The sequence below is a fragment of the Parasteatoda tepidariorum genome, chromosome 2 (assembly GCF_982258835.1).
Source record: "Parasteatoda tepidariorum strain Cologne lab strain chromosome 2, Ptep-v5.0, whole genome shotgun sequence".
NCBI classification, from domain to species: Eukaryota; Metazoa; Arthropoda; class Arachnida; order Araneae; family Theridiidae; genus Parasteatoda; species Parasteatoda tepidariorum.
Window position 1 is genome coordinate 63338048 of NC_141756.1, and position 17175 is coordinate 63355222.

General features: G+C 27.3%; 1 protein-coding gene across 2 annotated transcripts; it reads right to left on the reverse strand.

Annotated features, from left to right (window-relative positions):
- Positions 1–512: 512 nt before the first annotated feature.
- On the reverse strand, positions 513–14455 carry Rad9 (cell cycle checkpoint control protein Rad9). Of its 2 annotated transcripts, none has more exons than XM_016054605.4 (11): positions 14234–14455; positions 12958–13028; positions 10157–10273; positions 9948–10062; positions 8091–8190; positions 7642–7748; positions 6024–6130; positions 4676–4740; positions 4436–4582; positions 1338–1575; positions 513–899 (listed from the first exon to the last, which is right to left on the reverse strand). In XM_016054605.4, exons 1-11 carry the CDS (start codon positions 14265–14267, stop codon positions 594–596), a joined length of 1407 nt encoding a protein of 468 aa, XP_015910091.1. In that variant the 5' UTR covers positions 14268–14455; the 3' UTR covers positions 513–593. The 2 variants fall into 2 exon arrangements, with proteins under 2 accessions (XP_015910091.1, XP_015910092.1); XM_016054606.3 differs by having other exon boundaries at positions 613–918.
- Positions 14456–17175: the final 2720 nt, after the last annotated feature.

Consider the following 17175-nt stretch of genomic DNA (forward strand, 5'->3'; position numbering starts at 1 on the left):
ATATCTTATTTTCTAAAATTGTGTATTGTTCATTTGTTCTATTCAAGAAAATGGCTGATATATTTAACTCTTAAATGTGATTTCACTAGAAGAACTATATTTTAAATGTGTGAGTATTTTGTTGTATATATATTTAAATTTTATAAAATATTTTTGTTGAAATAATAATTTGCAATGCCTGAAACCGGTGTGTATATAAATAGTTCCCAGGATTTTTTCAATATAAAATTCCATTCAATTTTGCAAAAAAAAAATATTCAAAAATTAATTTATATTTAAATTATATGTATGGGTTCAATTGTATTTGTATAGATGACAATCTGATGTGTGCATTTTCTAAGTGAACAAAGGATGTATTAGTTTAATCATTGAAAAGAATAAATCAATTTGAATACATAGTTTTCTGTTTTGTTTTAAATTGGTTCTTAACCCAATTTTGTGGAAACAAGTACTTTTTTTTTCTTTTGTTACTTCCTATCTTTATAAATAAAAATTAAAATTTAAAAAGAAATGCTATAATAGGCGATTTTTTAAAAAACCCACCCAGGGTAGGATTCTTTATAAAATTTAGAGGTATTTTAGTGATAAAACAGTTAATAAGGTAAAATCAAATCAATGATGCTAGAGTTTAATGTCACTAAAATTTCATTCATTATCACCTTCAGATCAAAATGTACCAGCACACTGGCACTGTAGTTAAAAACATACATTGCATAAGAAGTGAAAGGATATAAAAATATATGTACAAATATCAATATTTTTACAATAGCTTTATCAAAATGTTTCCAACAATATGTATATAAATTAAAAATGATTGATTTATCCTTCATCATCACTATTTGGAACAAGAACTTCATCTGGATCTGGAGCCATAGATGTATAAGTATCTTGAGATAGCCCTAAAAATAATGACCTAAACTGATGATAAAGAAAAAAAAATCAATTTAATAAGATATTCTTGATATTTAAATAACATAATTTTTATCTGCCTTGTGTGTGCAAAGTATATAACCATTACTGAAAGTTTTGCCTTTATACTCTGTTTTACTGTGTTAAAGTCATATAAATTTTATATTTTTTTGAAGTTAGTGCTGCAGAGTGGCTCAGAAAAATCGGCCATCAGACATGTATAATTCTTTTATATCCATAAGTTTTTGTTTAACCTTTATTTACCTATCGACAGAAAACCTTTTTTAGGCATTAAGTGAACTTAAAGAATAATCTTTTGAATAATTAGAAACCTTTTCAACTACTTAAGCTAAACTGTATAAGAAGCAATAATAATATGATTTTAATAGTAATAATTTTAATATTAAATTAAGACTGAAAATACTAACTTTTTTATTTGGTGGTGAAGATGGTACCATATCATCATCTCCTTCATCAACTACAGCTTGGCATAAACTAATAGAGGATGTTAAATCATCATCTTCTTCATCAGAAAGTAACATTGAGAATTTTGGTTTTTCATAAGGTAACTTAGGAATAGAATTATCCTTTGAACTGCTACTTGCTGTATTGCTTGCAGGCGGCAGACTTGGAGAAGCCTCAAGTTTTTCATTCAAAGTGGATACTCTGTAAGTACAACGAAATAAGAAATGTGTATTAAATCAGTTTTCTATATCAAATTTGTGCAGCATTTACTTGTAAATTTTAAGACAATTGAAACTTTTTATGCTGAAAAGTTTAAAGTATACTTAAAAAAAGTCAATTGGGTACTTGCACTTCAAGATCTCAAATACCCACAAATGTGACTTGGGACGTCAGTGCCAGCCAATCGTTTATAAGCAAAATTTTGAGCCAAATTTCTCCACATAAGTTAGATTGTTAATTAAATTCAGGGCTGTATCACACATAGAATTCATTGAACTATATTTCTTTCTTGTCAACGTCTTTTATTTAGATTCATTTATTTTATTGTAATCCGGATATATTTTTGTTTTGTATACCTGGCAACTTCAATGCATAATTAGCTTGTTTATGTTTCGTGCCTGTCTTTGTGTTAAGTAAGAAATATATATTGAAATATTCGTGAAAGAATCTTTGTGTAAGAATATAGAATATATCACTTAAAGGAATTGATACTTGGCGGGTTTAGTTTACTCGAAATAGAATAGTAAGAACAGTTGCTAATGTAAATAACTCCACATTACGTCACTTGCAGATATCCCATTATAATAAAAAAATATCAATTCCAATCGTAAGAAACAATGGGAAAATAAATAGCTACAAAACTAAAACACATTTATTCTGGAAAAAAAATAATAATTTCTCAAATTTTAAAAATGTAATTGATTAAATTTTTTAACTTTTTTTATTTCATTGCAATTTTTTTTCGCTCATGAAATAAAATATATACACTCTAGTAAGTCACCTAACTTTTTATTAGGTAATAATATTACTGAGCTCTTCGTCTTCATAATCATGTTAATTATTATTAATCTAAATTTTTTTTTCTTTTACGTAATTTTTTAAGAAGGATCATTAAATCATTTGTATTTGAAAGTATGGAAAACTTATCCTACTTCCAAGGTGGTGAAAGTTTCTTGCAATTCCTGTTGAATTAGCTTCTTACTTAAGAACAACAAGTTCAGGGGTAAGACCAGTAGTATCACTAGTAGTATAATTTTTTTTTACCTACAATTGTTTATACTGTGTATTTAACTTTATCATATTCAACTTTGTAACTTAAGCCACAAAACTCTACAAGCATTTTTTGTTTAATATTAGTTTTAAAAAGAAGTGTATATTATTAAAGCAAAAGGAACATGTTTTTTTTTTTTTTTTTCAATTTTAAAGAATAAAGTGATTACATAATAATGATGTGAAAAAGTCCGACTTATGTGGCAACGAAGTAAAGAATTCCACACATGCTCTAACAATAAATTGAAAAGAAAGAGAAAATATTCTAAAATTATTAAATCTATGAACGTATAATCAGAAAGAAGGAAGATGTAAGCTTATCCTTATTCTTTGTAGATTTCTTTTAAGTGTTATCTTGATAGTATTTTATTAAAATAGTTTAGAAATTCTGCAATTTAAACAAGTATCCATGTTTCAAATGATAAAAATTTATTACCATATCAAAAACCATGGTATAAAACAATACCAAATGATAAGTTTAACTCCTCATACGTCATAACTCCTCTGCTAGTTATTCACATTTATATGGATACGAAAAAATTCTTACATATTAGTTTCTTAAAACACAACTTAATATTCAAAAAAAAAATAGGTCTTAAAAGTTAAGATTAAATAACTCTAACTTGGCAGGAAAATAAATATTTTTTCTGAAATTGGGTTGGGTTGAAAATAGACAAAAATTTTAACCAATGCCATTCAAGTATGCTCAAAAATTGAAAAAATTCTTTAATTTTCTATTTTGAAATTTAAATTTCTTTTTCCCTTGTAAAATAATTCAAATAAATATAAGTTAACGTTAGTAGTAATAAATTTGAGTTTTCTCTACTAAGTTACTCAAAGAATTTTTAGGAGGGATGAAATTCAAAACTAATAAAAAAGTTTTAAAAACAATGCAAACAATTGTCAAAATGTCAGGACTTTTATTTTCCTCTAAAATGAAGACATTCCCCAAGTGTTGTTATAAGTATTAGGTATTTAAAAAAAAAAAAACTACACAGAGATCGTAGTTTTTTGTAAAATTACTAAAGTAATGAAATTAATGATGGTGATTGTGATGAAAAAAAATTTTAAAATCACAAATAATAAAAATGCCTTAAATATCTATGAGCGTTTCTATGTCACAAAATATACAGTTAAAAGAGAGAACTATTTATCTTTTATAGTATGACATATAACCTCTGTCGGATTTTATTCATCTCTGTTTTTACCAGTCCTGTCTTTTATCCTTCTGGTGAAGATGTTCCACTGTGACATAGAAACACATATAGGTTTTTAATAAATTTTTACTATTTATAATCCTAAAACCTTTTTAAAGAAATTCCGTTTCTCTGTATTAAACAAAATTATTTTCAACTAGAAACTTCTGCTTATATCCAAATATTCTTAGTCAAATGTTAATTTAGTAAACAAATAACATAAACAAATGCATACCCTTCAACTACTACAGATATTCTGTAGTTTTAGAAAAGTGGTTTTCTGGTGGTAAAAAAGGTAACATATTAATATTTTAACAAATTAGAATTAAAAAAATTATGTCTACGACTACACGTAAATAATTCAAACAGATATATTAAAGGTTTGATAGAGAATCGGTCATGTTCAAAAGACTTGATAAAGGGTTTATAAGAGTTCCTTTTGTTTTGAAAATTTTGGCTTCAGTTCACATAACCACTGAGAAATATATTTTGTATGCAGTCTCATGAGTTGGAAAGTATGCAAGTGCAATAAAATTGTATAACATTACAAATAGTTAAATAAAAGTAATGAAACTTTGTTTAAATGGGGCAATTACTTATCAACATGCTGAGAGTTTTGTGCAACTGACGTTCTAAACACAGAACCACTTGAAGTTATTAACTGGGTGTCACGATCAGCTAAAGTGGCTAAAACAAACTGAACATCCACTCCTCGTAATCCATTAATACTGAAGTTTACTGGTCTTTAGAAGGAAAAAAAAAGTAGAGTAAATGTACAGTAATATTGAATCAAATTCTGATAAAAATTCATATGCTAGCATTTTAATAAAATTTACCTTCCAGGAGACTGACATTTTATTGCAACAGGAACACTGAACCCTTCACAAAAGTTCAAAATGGCCTAAAATATTGAATGTAGTAATGTATAAAAATGACATTTGAGTCTAAATTTAATATTAATATAAATATTTTCCAAAACACAAGCATAACTTCAGTCAATTAAAAATAAAGTGTCTTATCTCCTGGGCCTAATATTTATAAGAAAACATTCTACAGTATTTAGGGGAAATTCCTTTTCAGATAGATCAGTTCCTTAGCACCCACTGAAAAAAATCTATCATTAGCAAAAAAAATTTTAATCAAAATCTTCTGTGTTGCAAGATAATGTTGAGGAGTTTTCAAACAGTGGATTCTCAGGCAGAAGATTTTGATGTCAATTCAAGGCAGGAAATCTTACTGTGAAAATCTTAAAGAAAGTGGAACTATTAGCAGTATCTATTAGCAATATTGAAATGTGCAAGTAGCGACGAATTCAATTTCAATTTTTATCTTCGTTGCATGGCATAAGACGCTGATCAAAAGGGCACAAAAACGTCGACTGTATGAGATGCGATGCTGACAGAGAAGGGGTTAAATAAAAAAATTTCAGATATTAAATATTGTCAAATGTTTATCTACATTTCATACCGAAATTTTTATTGAAAAATTGTTACTAAAAATTAAGCTGAATTTAGTATGTGTTTATTGCACTTTCATGAATTTTTTTGAAATATATTTAATTATTTGTTGTCTTCTAACCAAGTATTAAACTAATACTTTATTAGTTGTTTATCCAGCATATTTTGTTTATTATACTTCTAAGATACAGAGTAAAATATAAGCAATTAGAAAAAAAAAATTATGTTAATAAATATTTCTTGAAATTTATATCATTTCAACTATCATACTTTCAGTTTTAAGTCAGCAGTAATAAACTATTTTAAATTATATTTGGGATTGTTTCCTTTTTATAATAACAGCAGAATTTCATATCTGAAAAATGAAAATTTATAAAAAATATTGCTAATATAATTTTTTTTTTATTAACGATAAGTTTTCCTTACGTTGCAATTAAAAATAATTTGTGTTCATATTCCTAAAAACCAATTTGTATGCATACAATTTATTTTTAAAATAGAATTTACCATTTATAGCAGTCTCAGAATTATATACTCGAGGTGGGCTTGCCTAACTTACATTGAGTTGTAAGAGTTTAATAAACCTAATTTGAGTTAATTGAAAAGCATTTTGATTAAACACATAAAACTTCATTTAAATATACTCAAAATTAAATATGAATTTAATAATGAATGATATGAATTAATTTAATAATTAAATATGAAACTTTAAAATAATGAGAATAACCTTCAATTCTTTCAAACAAAATGTTATTTTAGTTTCTTCTTCCACTTCAAAGAGATCAAATTCTTCAGATTCCAAAGTCATTTCAGTATGCACTACTTTGTTGGGATCTGTTACAAAGTAATTAAATCAATAAATCATAAAAAAATATTATGTTAGTTCAATTTAAATAAAGAAAAAAAAAGCATATTAGTAGTTTGAACTATTCACAACTTAGAAAACTAGATATTCATAAATTTATAAAAAAATAAATTTGATTCCAATACGCCTTCTAAAACTTTAAACTGTTAACTTAAGTAAATCAAAAATGCAAAAGTAAAATTGATTAAACTCAATATAATTTCCAAATTTTTTAAGAGCCTGCATTTTTTTTTTCTTTTCTTTTCATTGTTCGCTCTATAATGAAAAACTTTTTTAGCAATTATTATCTAAATTTACAATTTTATTTAATTGATATCAATTAAAAAAAGTAAACGGTTGAATGTAGTTGCACTTATTTAAAATAGGTTGGGACAATTTACAACTTTTGATCAACTTAAATCCTAAAAAAATTTCCTTTCTATTTATTAAATAATTAAAATAAATAATTGTAAATGAGTTTGTAAAATGAATATTTTTGATTATTGAAAAAATGAATAATTCTTGATTAAAAATACTGAAATTGAATTCGACCAACCCGGTTTGAAATAATTATGTTCCTGAAAGAAGAAATGTATTTGTACATAGGAAAGACAGAAATGCAAACATGATACAGGAGTATTTTTTAAATACATTATCATTTAATTTTTTTCATTAAATGATAATATAATACAAAATTATAGAAAATTATTATAATTGATAAAAGAAATTTTGAAAAATGAAAAGTTTAACATTCAAATAAAAATTAAAAAATAAATATGCATCACATGAAAATATCTGAGTACTTTAAATGAATTCAAACAAAACTATTTTAATCAAGACAACTTAGCTTAAATCAGTTTTTTATTGTAATTAAATTAGATTTATCAATTGAAAACTTTTATTTTTATATTTTCTTTAGCTTTTAACTAATCTTAAAAGTACTGCGAAAATATTTCAATTAAAATAAATAAATATAAAAAATAGCAATTTGCAGTTTTAAAAGTATTACATCAATGGGCCTGTTACAGTAGTTGTATACATATTTTGCACTACTACATTTCTTAGATTGTTAGAAAGGTTTTGTATTCCTATATTTAAAAGAAATATGTGTCCTCAAATTTTTCATAACTTGCAATTTGTTACAGTGCAATTAATTGTAAAATTTATATGGCACAAATTCTTCATAAATATGATTGTTAAGACTTTCCGATTTAAAAAAAAAAAAAAAAAAAATTCTTATTCTATTTTTAAAATAAAATATTGCACAATGAAATATTTGATCTCCTGCTGCACAATAATAACGTGTTAAGTTAAGTAAAATTTTGAAAGCTTATTTTATCACAATTTTTTAATACAAAATATAAGTGTGAAGTTTTTCTTTGATTGTACCAATCAATTCCAGAAATTTACAAAATTAACAGAGTTTATCAGCCTATAAGGAAAGATTTATTTAAGGCAAAAACAATTAAGAATAATATTATTTAAATTAAAACTTTTTTACCTGGTTCATCATCTACATAATTTTTCAAAAAAACTTTATTTGAACCCACTGTTAAAGTAATCTCTTCAACTGCTGTACTAAAATTTTGAATACTATCTAACAGCAAACTACAATGAAATAATTAAAATTTGTTTAACACACAAAATAAATAACCGTCACAATAATTCAATCAATAATAAAATATATAGAATTTAATCTATTAATGAATTAAAAACTGTTTGATATATGCGTTAAATATTTATACATTACCAAATTTCATAATATGTTTACATGCAAATACTGGCAGAGAAATTTAAATATTATTGTAAAAACTAACTTATTTAAAAAAACAAAAATAATATTCCTTTAAGATTGCAAAAAAAAATTTATCCAAAAGGGAAAAAATATATATATATTTAATGTTATAAAATAGTACATTAAATAAATCTGAAATAACAATACAAACTTACCGAGAAGGGGCGGTTAGTTTGCAAGTAAATCCACTAGTAGGAAAGGATCCTTGTACAGTTTCATTTTCAACATAGTTCAACTGATATACCTTTATCATACCTAGAAATAAAATTTAAAAAAAAAATTAAATTGCAATTCCCAAGTATAGCAACAAACTGTATATTTTTAAAGTGTATTAAACTTATAGCAAAATAATCAATCCTCTGTCATCATTTTCAAATTATGAAACAATTCATAGAAAATGTTTAAAAATGGCATAATTTATAACACATAAAATCTAAATAAAAATCTTTATTGCCAATCACCAGAAATATATAAGAACTAATTGTTAGAATTTAGAAGTGTTGCTGAAACTATTTAAAATTTATAAATCAATAATTTGCCAGGTAAAGTTTTATATCAATGTTAAAATTAAAAAAAAGTAAGAAATACTACTTGTCATTCTTAATTATCCTTTAAGTTTAAAAAGTAATCGAATGAAAAATTAAAATTACCACTAACCGAACTCTTTGTAAGTCTAATAAAAATAGTTTGTAATAAGACTAACTGAGACTGAGCCTTGTCATGGCTTTGTGTTTCAAAAAAATTGACAATATATTGATAAATCTTATTAAATATATTGAAAAATCTGACAATATATTGAATTATATTGTTAAAGTAAATGTGTTGAAAGTTTTTCTAAGTAAATAAAATACTAACATTTTAGGAAAAATAATTTTTGATTCAAAGTTATATTATGAAAACAGACACAGACATGACAGATTGTGTAAGATAATTTTTTATAGTCGGGTTAGGTGATTGATGACTACAGTCAAATTAGCAAGAAATTTTCTACACTTTTTGAATATAAATAAAATATTAGATTATATAGAAATAAAGTATTAGATTGTTGTTCCTTTTTAGTAAACGTCATTGCCTTTGAAAAAGCTTAAAAACACCTCTTTTAATAAGGCACAACGACACTAGGAAGAATTTTTAACTTACCTTTTAATTTGTTTAAAAACAATGTACTCATATGTCTTCCTGTGACTCATATACTTGCAATAACTTACATAAGATTTTACTGTTAAAATCATTGAATCGATCCTATAACTATTGTTTTTCATGTGTCTCCATCTCATATACAAATGTTTGTAAAACACATAACTAGATAGTGATAAGGATGAAACAATTAAACCTTTATCATTCACAGCTCAAGAGGGAAATTTAAGAGAAATCACATAGTTTCTGGCATCAATTGGTTTCACTAAGAATAATTAATTAGTTTAATAATAAGTTCTATCACAAAACAAAAGGGGGAAAAGGGTTCAGACATAATTAAAATAAGTGTAAATAAGAAGAAGTAAAACATTTTAATCCATTTTCTAGAGCATTTTTGAACAACATAGCGTTTATTTATTTGTTTATAATTTAAGTCAACTTGTGTTCCTTGAACGTATCAATTTAACGAGCGACCTGTCTAAGTTTCTACATTATCTTTATAAACAAGTTTGACCACGTCTGTTAACATATTACTAAACAAATGGAGCAAAATTTATAATAATAAATATAGGAGAACAGATATAAAAAATTTTGACGCCGAGTAATTTAAGGATCTTTATATTTACATCATGAATTTTTTTATTTCATATACATACCATCTTATTTAATATTTATTTTTTTCAAACCTATAATAATTTACATCAGTGTCTTAAAAATTTATGAAAAACATTTCTCTTACCTACTAGTAACATTCACAGTACAATTTAAGAGTAAATAAATTAAGACATTAAATTGAAAATATAATTGCATTTTTCAAAAAATGAAGAAAAATAGAAAATAAACCAACAGGCTTATGAAATAAAAATAGTATTTACTATGTTTGCAAAAAAATTTCAGAAGTAAGTAGTCAGCAGCACTTGATATATCAAATAAACATTTTTCTACATTTTTCTCTAAGTTGGGAAGGGAACGAAAAGCCATCAAACAAGACTGAAATAAATAAGGAACAGTAAAATGCATGACTTGAATATTACAACTGTAATAATAATAATACTTAAAATAAATGAAATAAAGAGAAACATACTTTTAACAAAATTTTTCGTTTCTCAATGGCATTGTCTTTATATGAAATGAAGAAGTCTGTTTTAAAAGTAAAACAAGCATATGCTGACTTAGAAGAATTTACAGTATGAAACACCAACTAGAAGAAGAACACACATTTTAAACAGAACTATAAAATATTGATGGGAAAATCATACTTTTTAACAAATTTTATTAGTATCAATATAATAGACCGATTTGCATCAACAGAGCTCTCATAGAATGAATAACTGAAACTCATTTAAAATTAACTTAAATGAAAGAGCACTATACATGTAGATGTATCAATAACTACTAATTATCAAGTATTTATTGATTACTGATTTATCAAGGACAATTCAAAATTTTCAACATATAAACTAAGGAAAATGAATCTTCGAATTAATAATTATTTTTTTAAATTTATTAGAAGTACTAGTAGATAATTTTAAACCAATGAGCATTGTTGCTTGGAAAGTTTCAGAGGAGAAAGAACAAAATTTTCTCATTCATTATTGCCACCTTATTAAAAAAACTTAAAAATTAAGATAAATAATGGATCAATATTTTACAAGAAATTTTAACACAATTGAGGCTTTCAGTATAAATAAAAATATTTAGGCAAATATCACAAATACATTTAAAAATTTATTATAATAATTTTCAGTTTCACAAAAAATTTTAAATTTTACATGAAAAATGTCAACTGCTGATAAAAATATGAAAAAAGTTTGCACGCTATTATATATAACTGAATTAGTTTAGTCCAGTAAAGTTCAACAATCTAAATATAGAATAAAATAATTTATTTTAAATGTGAATATACAGCATAAAAACCAACAACTTGAAATAAAAATTTTAAAAATATTCATACACAGTGTTTCCCAACTGAATAAAGCTTCCTTGATTTTTTGTTATAGCTGAACGCAAAGAAAACCAATGTGAACCAAGCAAATATATTATGAAAATCTGCAACTAAACACATATACAACTTAAAAGAATGCTATAATACATTGTTTTATTTTAAAACATTTTAGATCCCATACAATTTTTTTAATTAAAATAATTATGTGCTTAATATGCTTTTCATGTATAATTTTTTTAAACTTTCATTCAAGAACATTACAATTATTTTATTTAAAAAACATTTTTGGTTACACGATGTGATAAAAAACTATCACTCTTTCCCAATCTTTATATGTTGTGCACCCCTGCTGGGTATATGAATTATAATAAAAATATTTTTTCTTTTATAAGATATTTTTTATTTCCCTCTACAAATAAAATTAACCCTTTACTAAACTTTGAACATAATCACTAAAAGAAAGATTGAGTATAATTATTGTAAGAGTTATTTCCGTGGATTATTAAGATAAATTTCATTTCAATGTGGTAAGTGTATACAAGGTTCCAATTTAGTACTTTTTCTAAATTTTGCCTTTCTGCCACAATTATTAATTCCTTATTTATTAATATTTAAATAATTTATATTAAAATATATAAATTAAAATAGAATGAATGATTATAAATATCCCAATGTCTCTTTTTAGTGTACTTGTTTCATATTTTAATTTTATAAAATTTCTGTTAAATCTAGGATAGGGCATTTTTATAAATTTTGCAGGGGGGGGGGGCATTTAAGTCTATGTATGCCACTGAATGCGGTCATGAGAAAGAGCAAATCATTCATGGCACACACTTTATTATCCAAAACCCACCATTTTTATTTTGAGTATTTTGCATTATACGTGAAGGCATTCTCTTGTCGGAAAATTCTACTTGGATTGACAATTTTTGATTTAAATAACAGTAAAATAGCTTTTATTATTCTTTGGTAATGAGTAACCTTCGCGCAACCTAGTAAAAATTTTACATTAAGTTTACCACCACAGCCGAAGCCGCCCCACGGCATTTATGAGCTTCTACATTGCTATCCTTTTGAGAGAAGATTTTCTAATTTTTCTAATAGGATTTCTGCTATTACAAAAGCATGGGAAAAGAAGGGTATTTCCTTTCTATAATATAGCAAGGGGGAGGCTCATTAATTATGTCGGAAGACTTCAGTATGGTGGTAAACTCAACCTAGCCTGTCTGCCAGGTAGTATGCAGGTTATCAATAATAATAATTAAAACAAAAGTCTAAAAATTTATTTATTGCCATTTGCAGAGAGAATCGGTGGCCAAAATCAGATTTTCCAACAGAATAATGTCTACATTTACGTTGTAAACTCTTCACAGTGTTGGTTCTTAGATAATGGGGTGCGCATCATGAATGATCTGCTCTTTTACATAACCTCAACTTCCAAGAAAACATGGGGGCTATCCTCAATCTCAATAGGATGCATATACCAAAATGTGGCAGTTTCAGTTTATGGTAGAATTAAAGGCGACCATCATTGAAAGGTGAAGTAACAGTGATGCTAATGTCCTCCAGTGTTTAGTAAATGGTATGTAACATCATATATTTCAAATCACGTATATATATATATTTCAGATACATTAGCTATAATCAGAAGAGGCTTTGTTTTGATGGGACACTTTGTCCCTCCTTTTTTATTCTTTTTTTTTCCTGTTCAAGGGAAGCATGAAATGAATTTTTCCTTATAAATATGTTTTCAGATATGGAATTTCTTAATATTCTTGGTTTCCATTAGCTATTTTTGCATCCAGTTATGGTAAAAAATCAAGGTAGTTTTATTTAGTTACGATACTTGTAACTTTCTTTAAATTAAAAATAAGGTAGAATTAACTTATATTAAAAGTAACTTTGCATTCTATTAAACTACAGCATAATACTAAACTTACACCAGAAGGAAGTGCTTCTATATATAAATCATCTGCTATTTTTGACAAGGCATGAAAAGCTTTTCCAAAAACTGTAAATACAAAATTTTAATTAATACATAATTTAAAAATTAATAAAAATAAATAAATTTATACAATAGTTAAATTTAAGATAGGCAGTTTAAAAGATGTACTATAAAACCTTTTCCAATGACATAAAATGTACAGATGTTACTGTATACGAAACAAATTTCATGTTAAAGTTTTCCGATTAAGGTTGATGCGAGTAGAAACAGTAATAAGACATAAAAATTTTTTCCACAATTAGGTAAAAAAAAAACTGTATTAACTTATGATGTAATTATTGGTGTTTTAGATGCTCAGTTCTTTTGGTTCAAAAAGGTAGTCTCAAATATGGCAGTTTGAAGTTCGTAAGCAGTTTAAAAAAATAATTAATGCCTTCAAACATTCCAGTAAGAGTTTATATCATAATTTATTTTTCAGTGTTTAATAACTAATTACTTTTTTTAAATATAATAAATTATTTTTATTTAGTAAATAAATATTAAATATCAGTTATTCAGTATTAGACAAAAAGAAGAAACTTTTCATTATGTCCATAAATTTCATGAACTATTAATTAGGAAATAAAAAATTAAACAGCTTATTGGGAATAGTAATAATTTTTATGACTTCATAGGCTTTGGAAAAATTTTTTTTTATAGTGATTACTTGAAAAAAATAAAGATGAATAAGACAGCTGTGATAAAAACAAAATATATATTAAACTTATATGTGAATTATCAGTTTGATTAGATCTACAAAATTATAATTCTTTTGAAAGACTAATTAAAATGGGTTAGATTTCCAGATCTGCGCCATAAAATCACGAAATTTTGACAACAACCAAACAATCACTGAAGGGATCCAATTTAAAGGGTATAACTTGAACTTACTCCTCCGGAAAAGCACTAAACATTTCTTTTTAAAAGAAACCTTTCGTAATTGGCAAGAGTAGGCACAGCAGAAGAGGTAGACAAGGAAATATCCTCTCGAAAGAGAATAAAAAGGTCTACTCTTTGTAATTTATTGTGCGAAAGATAATAATTAAGTTTCAGGATTAAACATTAAATATTTAATCATCAAAAGGATGGATTTATAAAGTTAATAATTACGAGATTAGCAAAAGAAACCTGAACACAAGATATTTTGATTAAAACAAAATACAGATTTGAAAAACACAAATTAATATTTAACTCAAATTGCAATCTTATTTTAGAAAGTGATTGGAAAATACTTTTAACATTAGAAGATCCGATTAGACAAGACATCTTTCACGAAAATTTTCATGATAGAAATATTTTAAATGAATTCACGTAGCAGATGAAACTTCATAGGTACATTGTCAAAAAAGAATAAACAAAATATAGGAATTATCGAAAGTATAATTTATTTCCCGCCTTGGGTTGAAATTCGACAACATTTGCAGACGAAAAATAATAATAACGAGTTGAGTCACAACTTTGCTGATGCATTTAATTTCTTATTTCTGTGTAGCTAAGGGCGTAACCTTTGGTAATCAAATTAAAGGGCCATTCTTACTTTATAAGAATTTTTCTGTCTCAAAAGAGAATGATTAGCCAGTCTTTCAAGAATATTATAATTGTCCACTCAAGTTCTCATTTGCATCAACGAATACAAAACGTAAACGGGGCGGGGCATCTAACTGTTTCTGCTTGAATGTTAATGTTTGCCTCATAAAAATATGCTCGCCGAAGCGAGGAAAGGGATTCAACAGTTTCTATTATGTAAACAAACTCTGTTGTTGCAGTTAATTTACATCGTACTAGAGCTACACGATGGGCTATTGGCGACGGTCTGGGAAACACCCCTGAGAATGATCCGAAGACATGCCATCACAATTTTATCCTCTGCAGAAGGGGTGGCACCCCCGATTCGGTAGCCCGACGACCTGCATGCGAAGTCGAGCACTTCACGGTAGAACAGTTTAACGAGGACCAATACCTCGCACCCTCGGTCCCTACGCTTGTCGTCTATTAATTATCCCATTCAGGTATAGTTCATGCTTAATAGACGAGTTGTCTATTAAGCATGAACGATACCTGAAAACCCTCGTTTTTCGATGAAAATTGGAATGATTTTTGCCGAAGTATTGAACTTTTTCTACACAGGCTATGTTTCTGTTGTATTTTTCAAGCAGAACGGATTACGAGCGAAAGAACGAATAGTTTAGTTCATGTACAAAAAGTACGCATTTGTACTTGTATCTATTCACTCGTCTGATATATCAACTTAAACCAGATATCCGCAGTTGGGTATATATATAGACGCACACACATTCTAAATTTTATTTTATGTATAGATTATTTTTTACCTTTCTCGGTTGTTTTAACATATTAGATTAAATAAAACACGTTTTAGAGCTCATCCCACAAAAATAACGACTAACTGCACTCTTTCAAGACAACTCATGACATTTGAAATATATCACAGTCAAGTTACTTTTTCCTGAACTTATCTATCGAAATAAATCTATGATAAAAATGTTCAGTATTGGTGCAGCTGTAATCGGCACGAAATTTAATACCTTGTCCCTATTGGTGTCAACAATATTGGTCATTGGTGTCAACAATAGTATGGCGATTTTTTACCGTACCTCATGACGAAATAGCTCCATTAATTTTGGTTTTCATTAAAAAGTTTTTATTTTAAATTATTGAGTTCTATAAAAACACGTTTTAAAAGCATAACGAAAATAAATACGATGGTTGCAAATATTAAAGTCCCGCAGCGGACTGATCGTTAAGACACGGTTCCCAGCAGATCACCGAAGTCAAGCATCACTGGCTACGGTCAGTGTGCGGGTGGGTGACCACTTGGATCAGTCTGCGTAGGGACCGAGGGTGTGCGGTATTGGTCCTCGTTAAACTGTGCTACCGTAAAGTGCTCGACATCGCGCGCAGGTCGTCGGGCTACCGAAGCGGGGGTGCCATCCCTTCCGCAGAGGATCAAAATTGTGATGGCATGTCTTCGGATCATCCTCCGGGATGTTTCCCAGACCGTCACCAATAGCCCATTGTGCAGCTCTAGTGCGACGTAAAGTAACAACAACAACAACAGCAAATATTAACTTGGTGATGTAGTTTACCTGTGCTACCACGATTATGTTAATCATTGAGTTATCCTTGCATAACAAATAAAACATAATTAAGTATAACAGAAAGTGTAAATAACATCTTTTTTGTTAAAAAAATATTACATAGCTAACATTACTGATGTCTTCAAATTATTTGAAAAACTGAATCGTCTATACCTTATTTTTAAACACTGTCTTCCGCGAAGCGAATTAGAAAACTGCATTTTTTATAAGTCTCTGTGAATTTAAAATACAAGTAATAAAAATGAAAAATCAGGCTTCTAAATTTGTTTACAATTTTACTCATGTAGATTCATTTTGAATCGCGCATTTTTAGAGCTTACAGTATACCCTAAATCAAGTTTACACAGTCAGACGGACATACACGAAAAAAATCTGTTTTATTATATGTATAGATTATCTGTAGCCCTTCTCCATGGTTTTACGTTATTAGATTAATCTAATTCAGTTAGCCTTTTATGAATCGACATAAAAGGCTAATTAATTGTGAAACAGCATTATTTGGCATAATGCTGTTTCACAAGGCAACTCATGATCATGATATTGAAAATTTACCAGTCAAGTTACTTTCTGCTGTACTTATATCTTCGACCGCCGTACGAAATCTATTACAAAAATGCACAGTATTTGTGTCAATAATATTATGGCGACTTTTTACGGTATCCCGTAACGAATAAGTACATTTTTTCCATCAATTTTTGTTCATAGCTTATTTTCTTTATTTCAATTCAAGCACGTAAGGCAGGGATAGCCTGGTTGGTAGGGCAATGGACCTATGTCCAAGAGTTCGATCTCCGCCGGCGAAAGACTCCCCGTGTAGTAAATGGTGACTGATGTATTTTAAATCTGTAGAGTCGCAAAGTCCTCCATGTTCCCATAACAAATCAATACCTCTGGGATACTGATCCAGGAGTTTCCTTGTCTTCTAGATTGGTTCAAAATTACAAGGCTACGGAGTTGAACATAAGTAGTTGTAAACTCAAAAATTGGGTCGGCTGTTCAAGCACGTAGGTATAACTTTTCTATGGGGGGGGGGGAGGTGCTCAGAAATTCAAAAATGA

Excerpts from the sequence above, each read along its gene's own strand:
- Rad9 (XM_016054605.4), bottom strand. The coding sequence starts at position 14,267 with ATGTCTTGTCTAATCGGATCTTCTAATGTTAAAA. Across the intron at positions 10,274-12,957 it reads TAGAAGCACTTCCTTCTGGT|TTGGTGTTTCATACTGTAAA; the intron begins GTAAGTTTAGTA and ends TTCTTCTTCTAG. Across the intron at positions 6,131-7,641 it reads TTATGTAGATGATGAACCAG|ATCCCAACAAAGTAGTGCAT; the intron begins GTAAAAAAGTTT and ends ACTTTGTAACAG.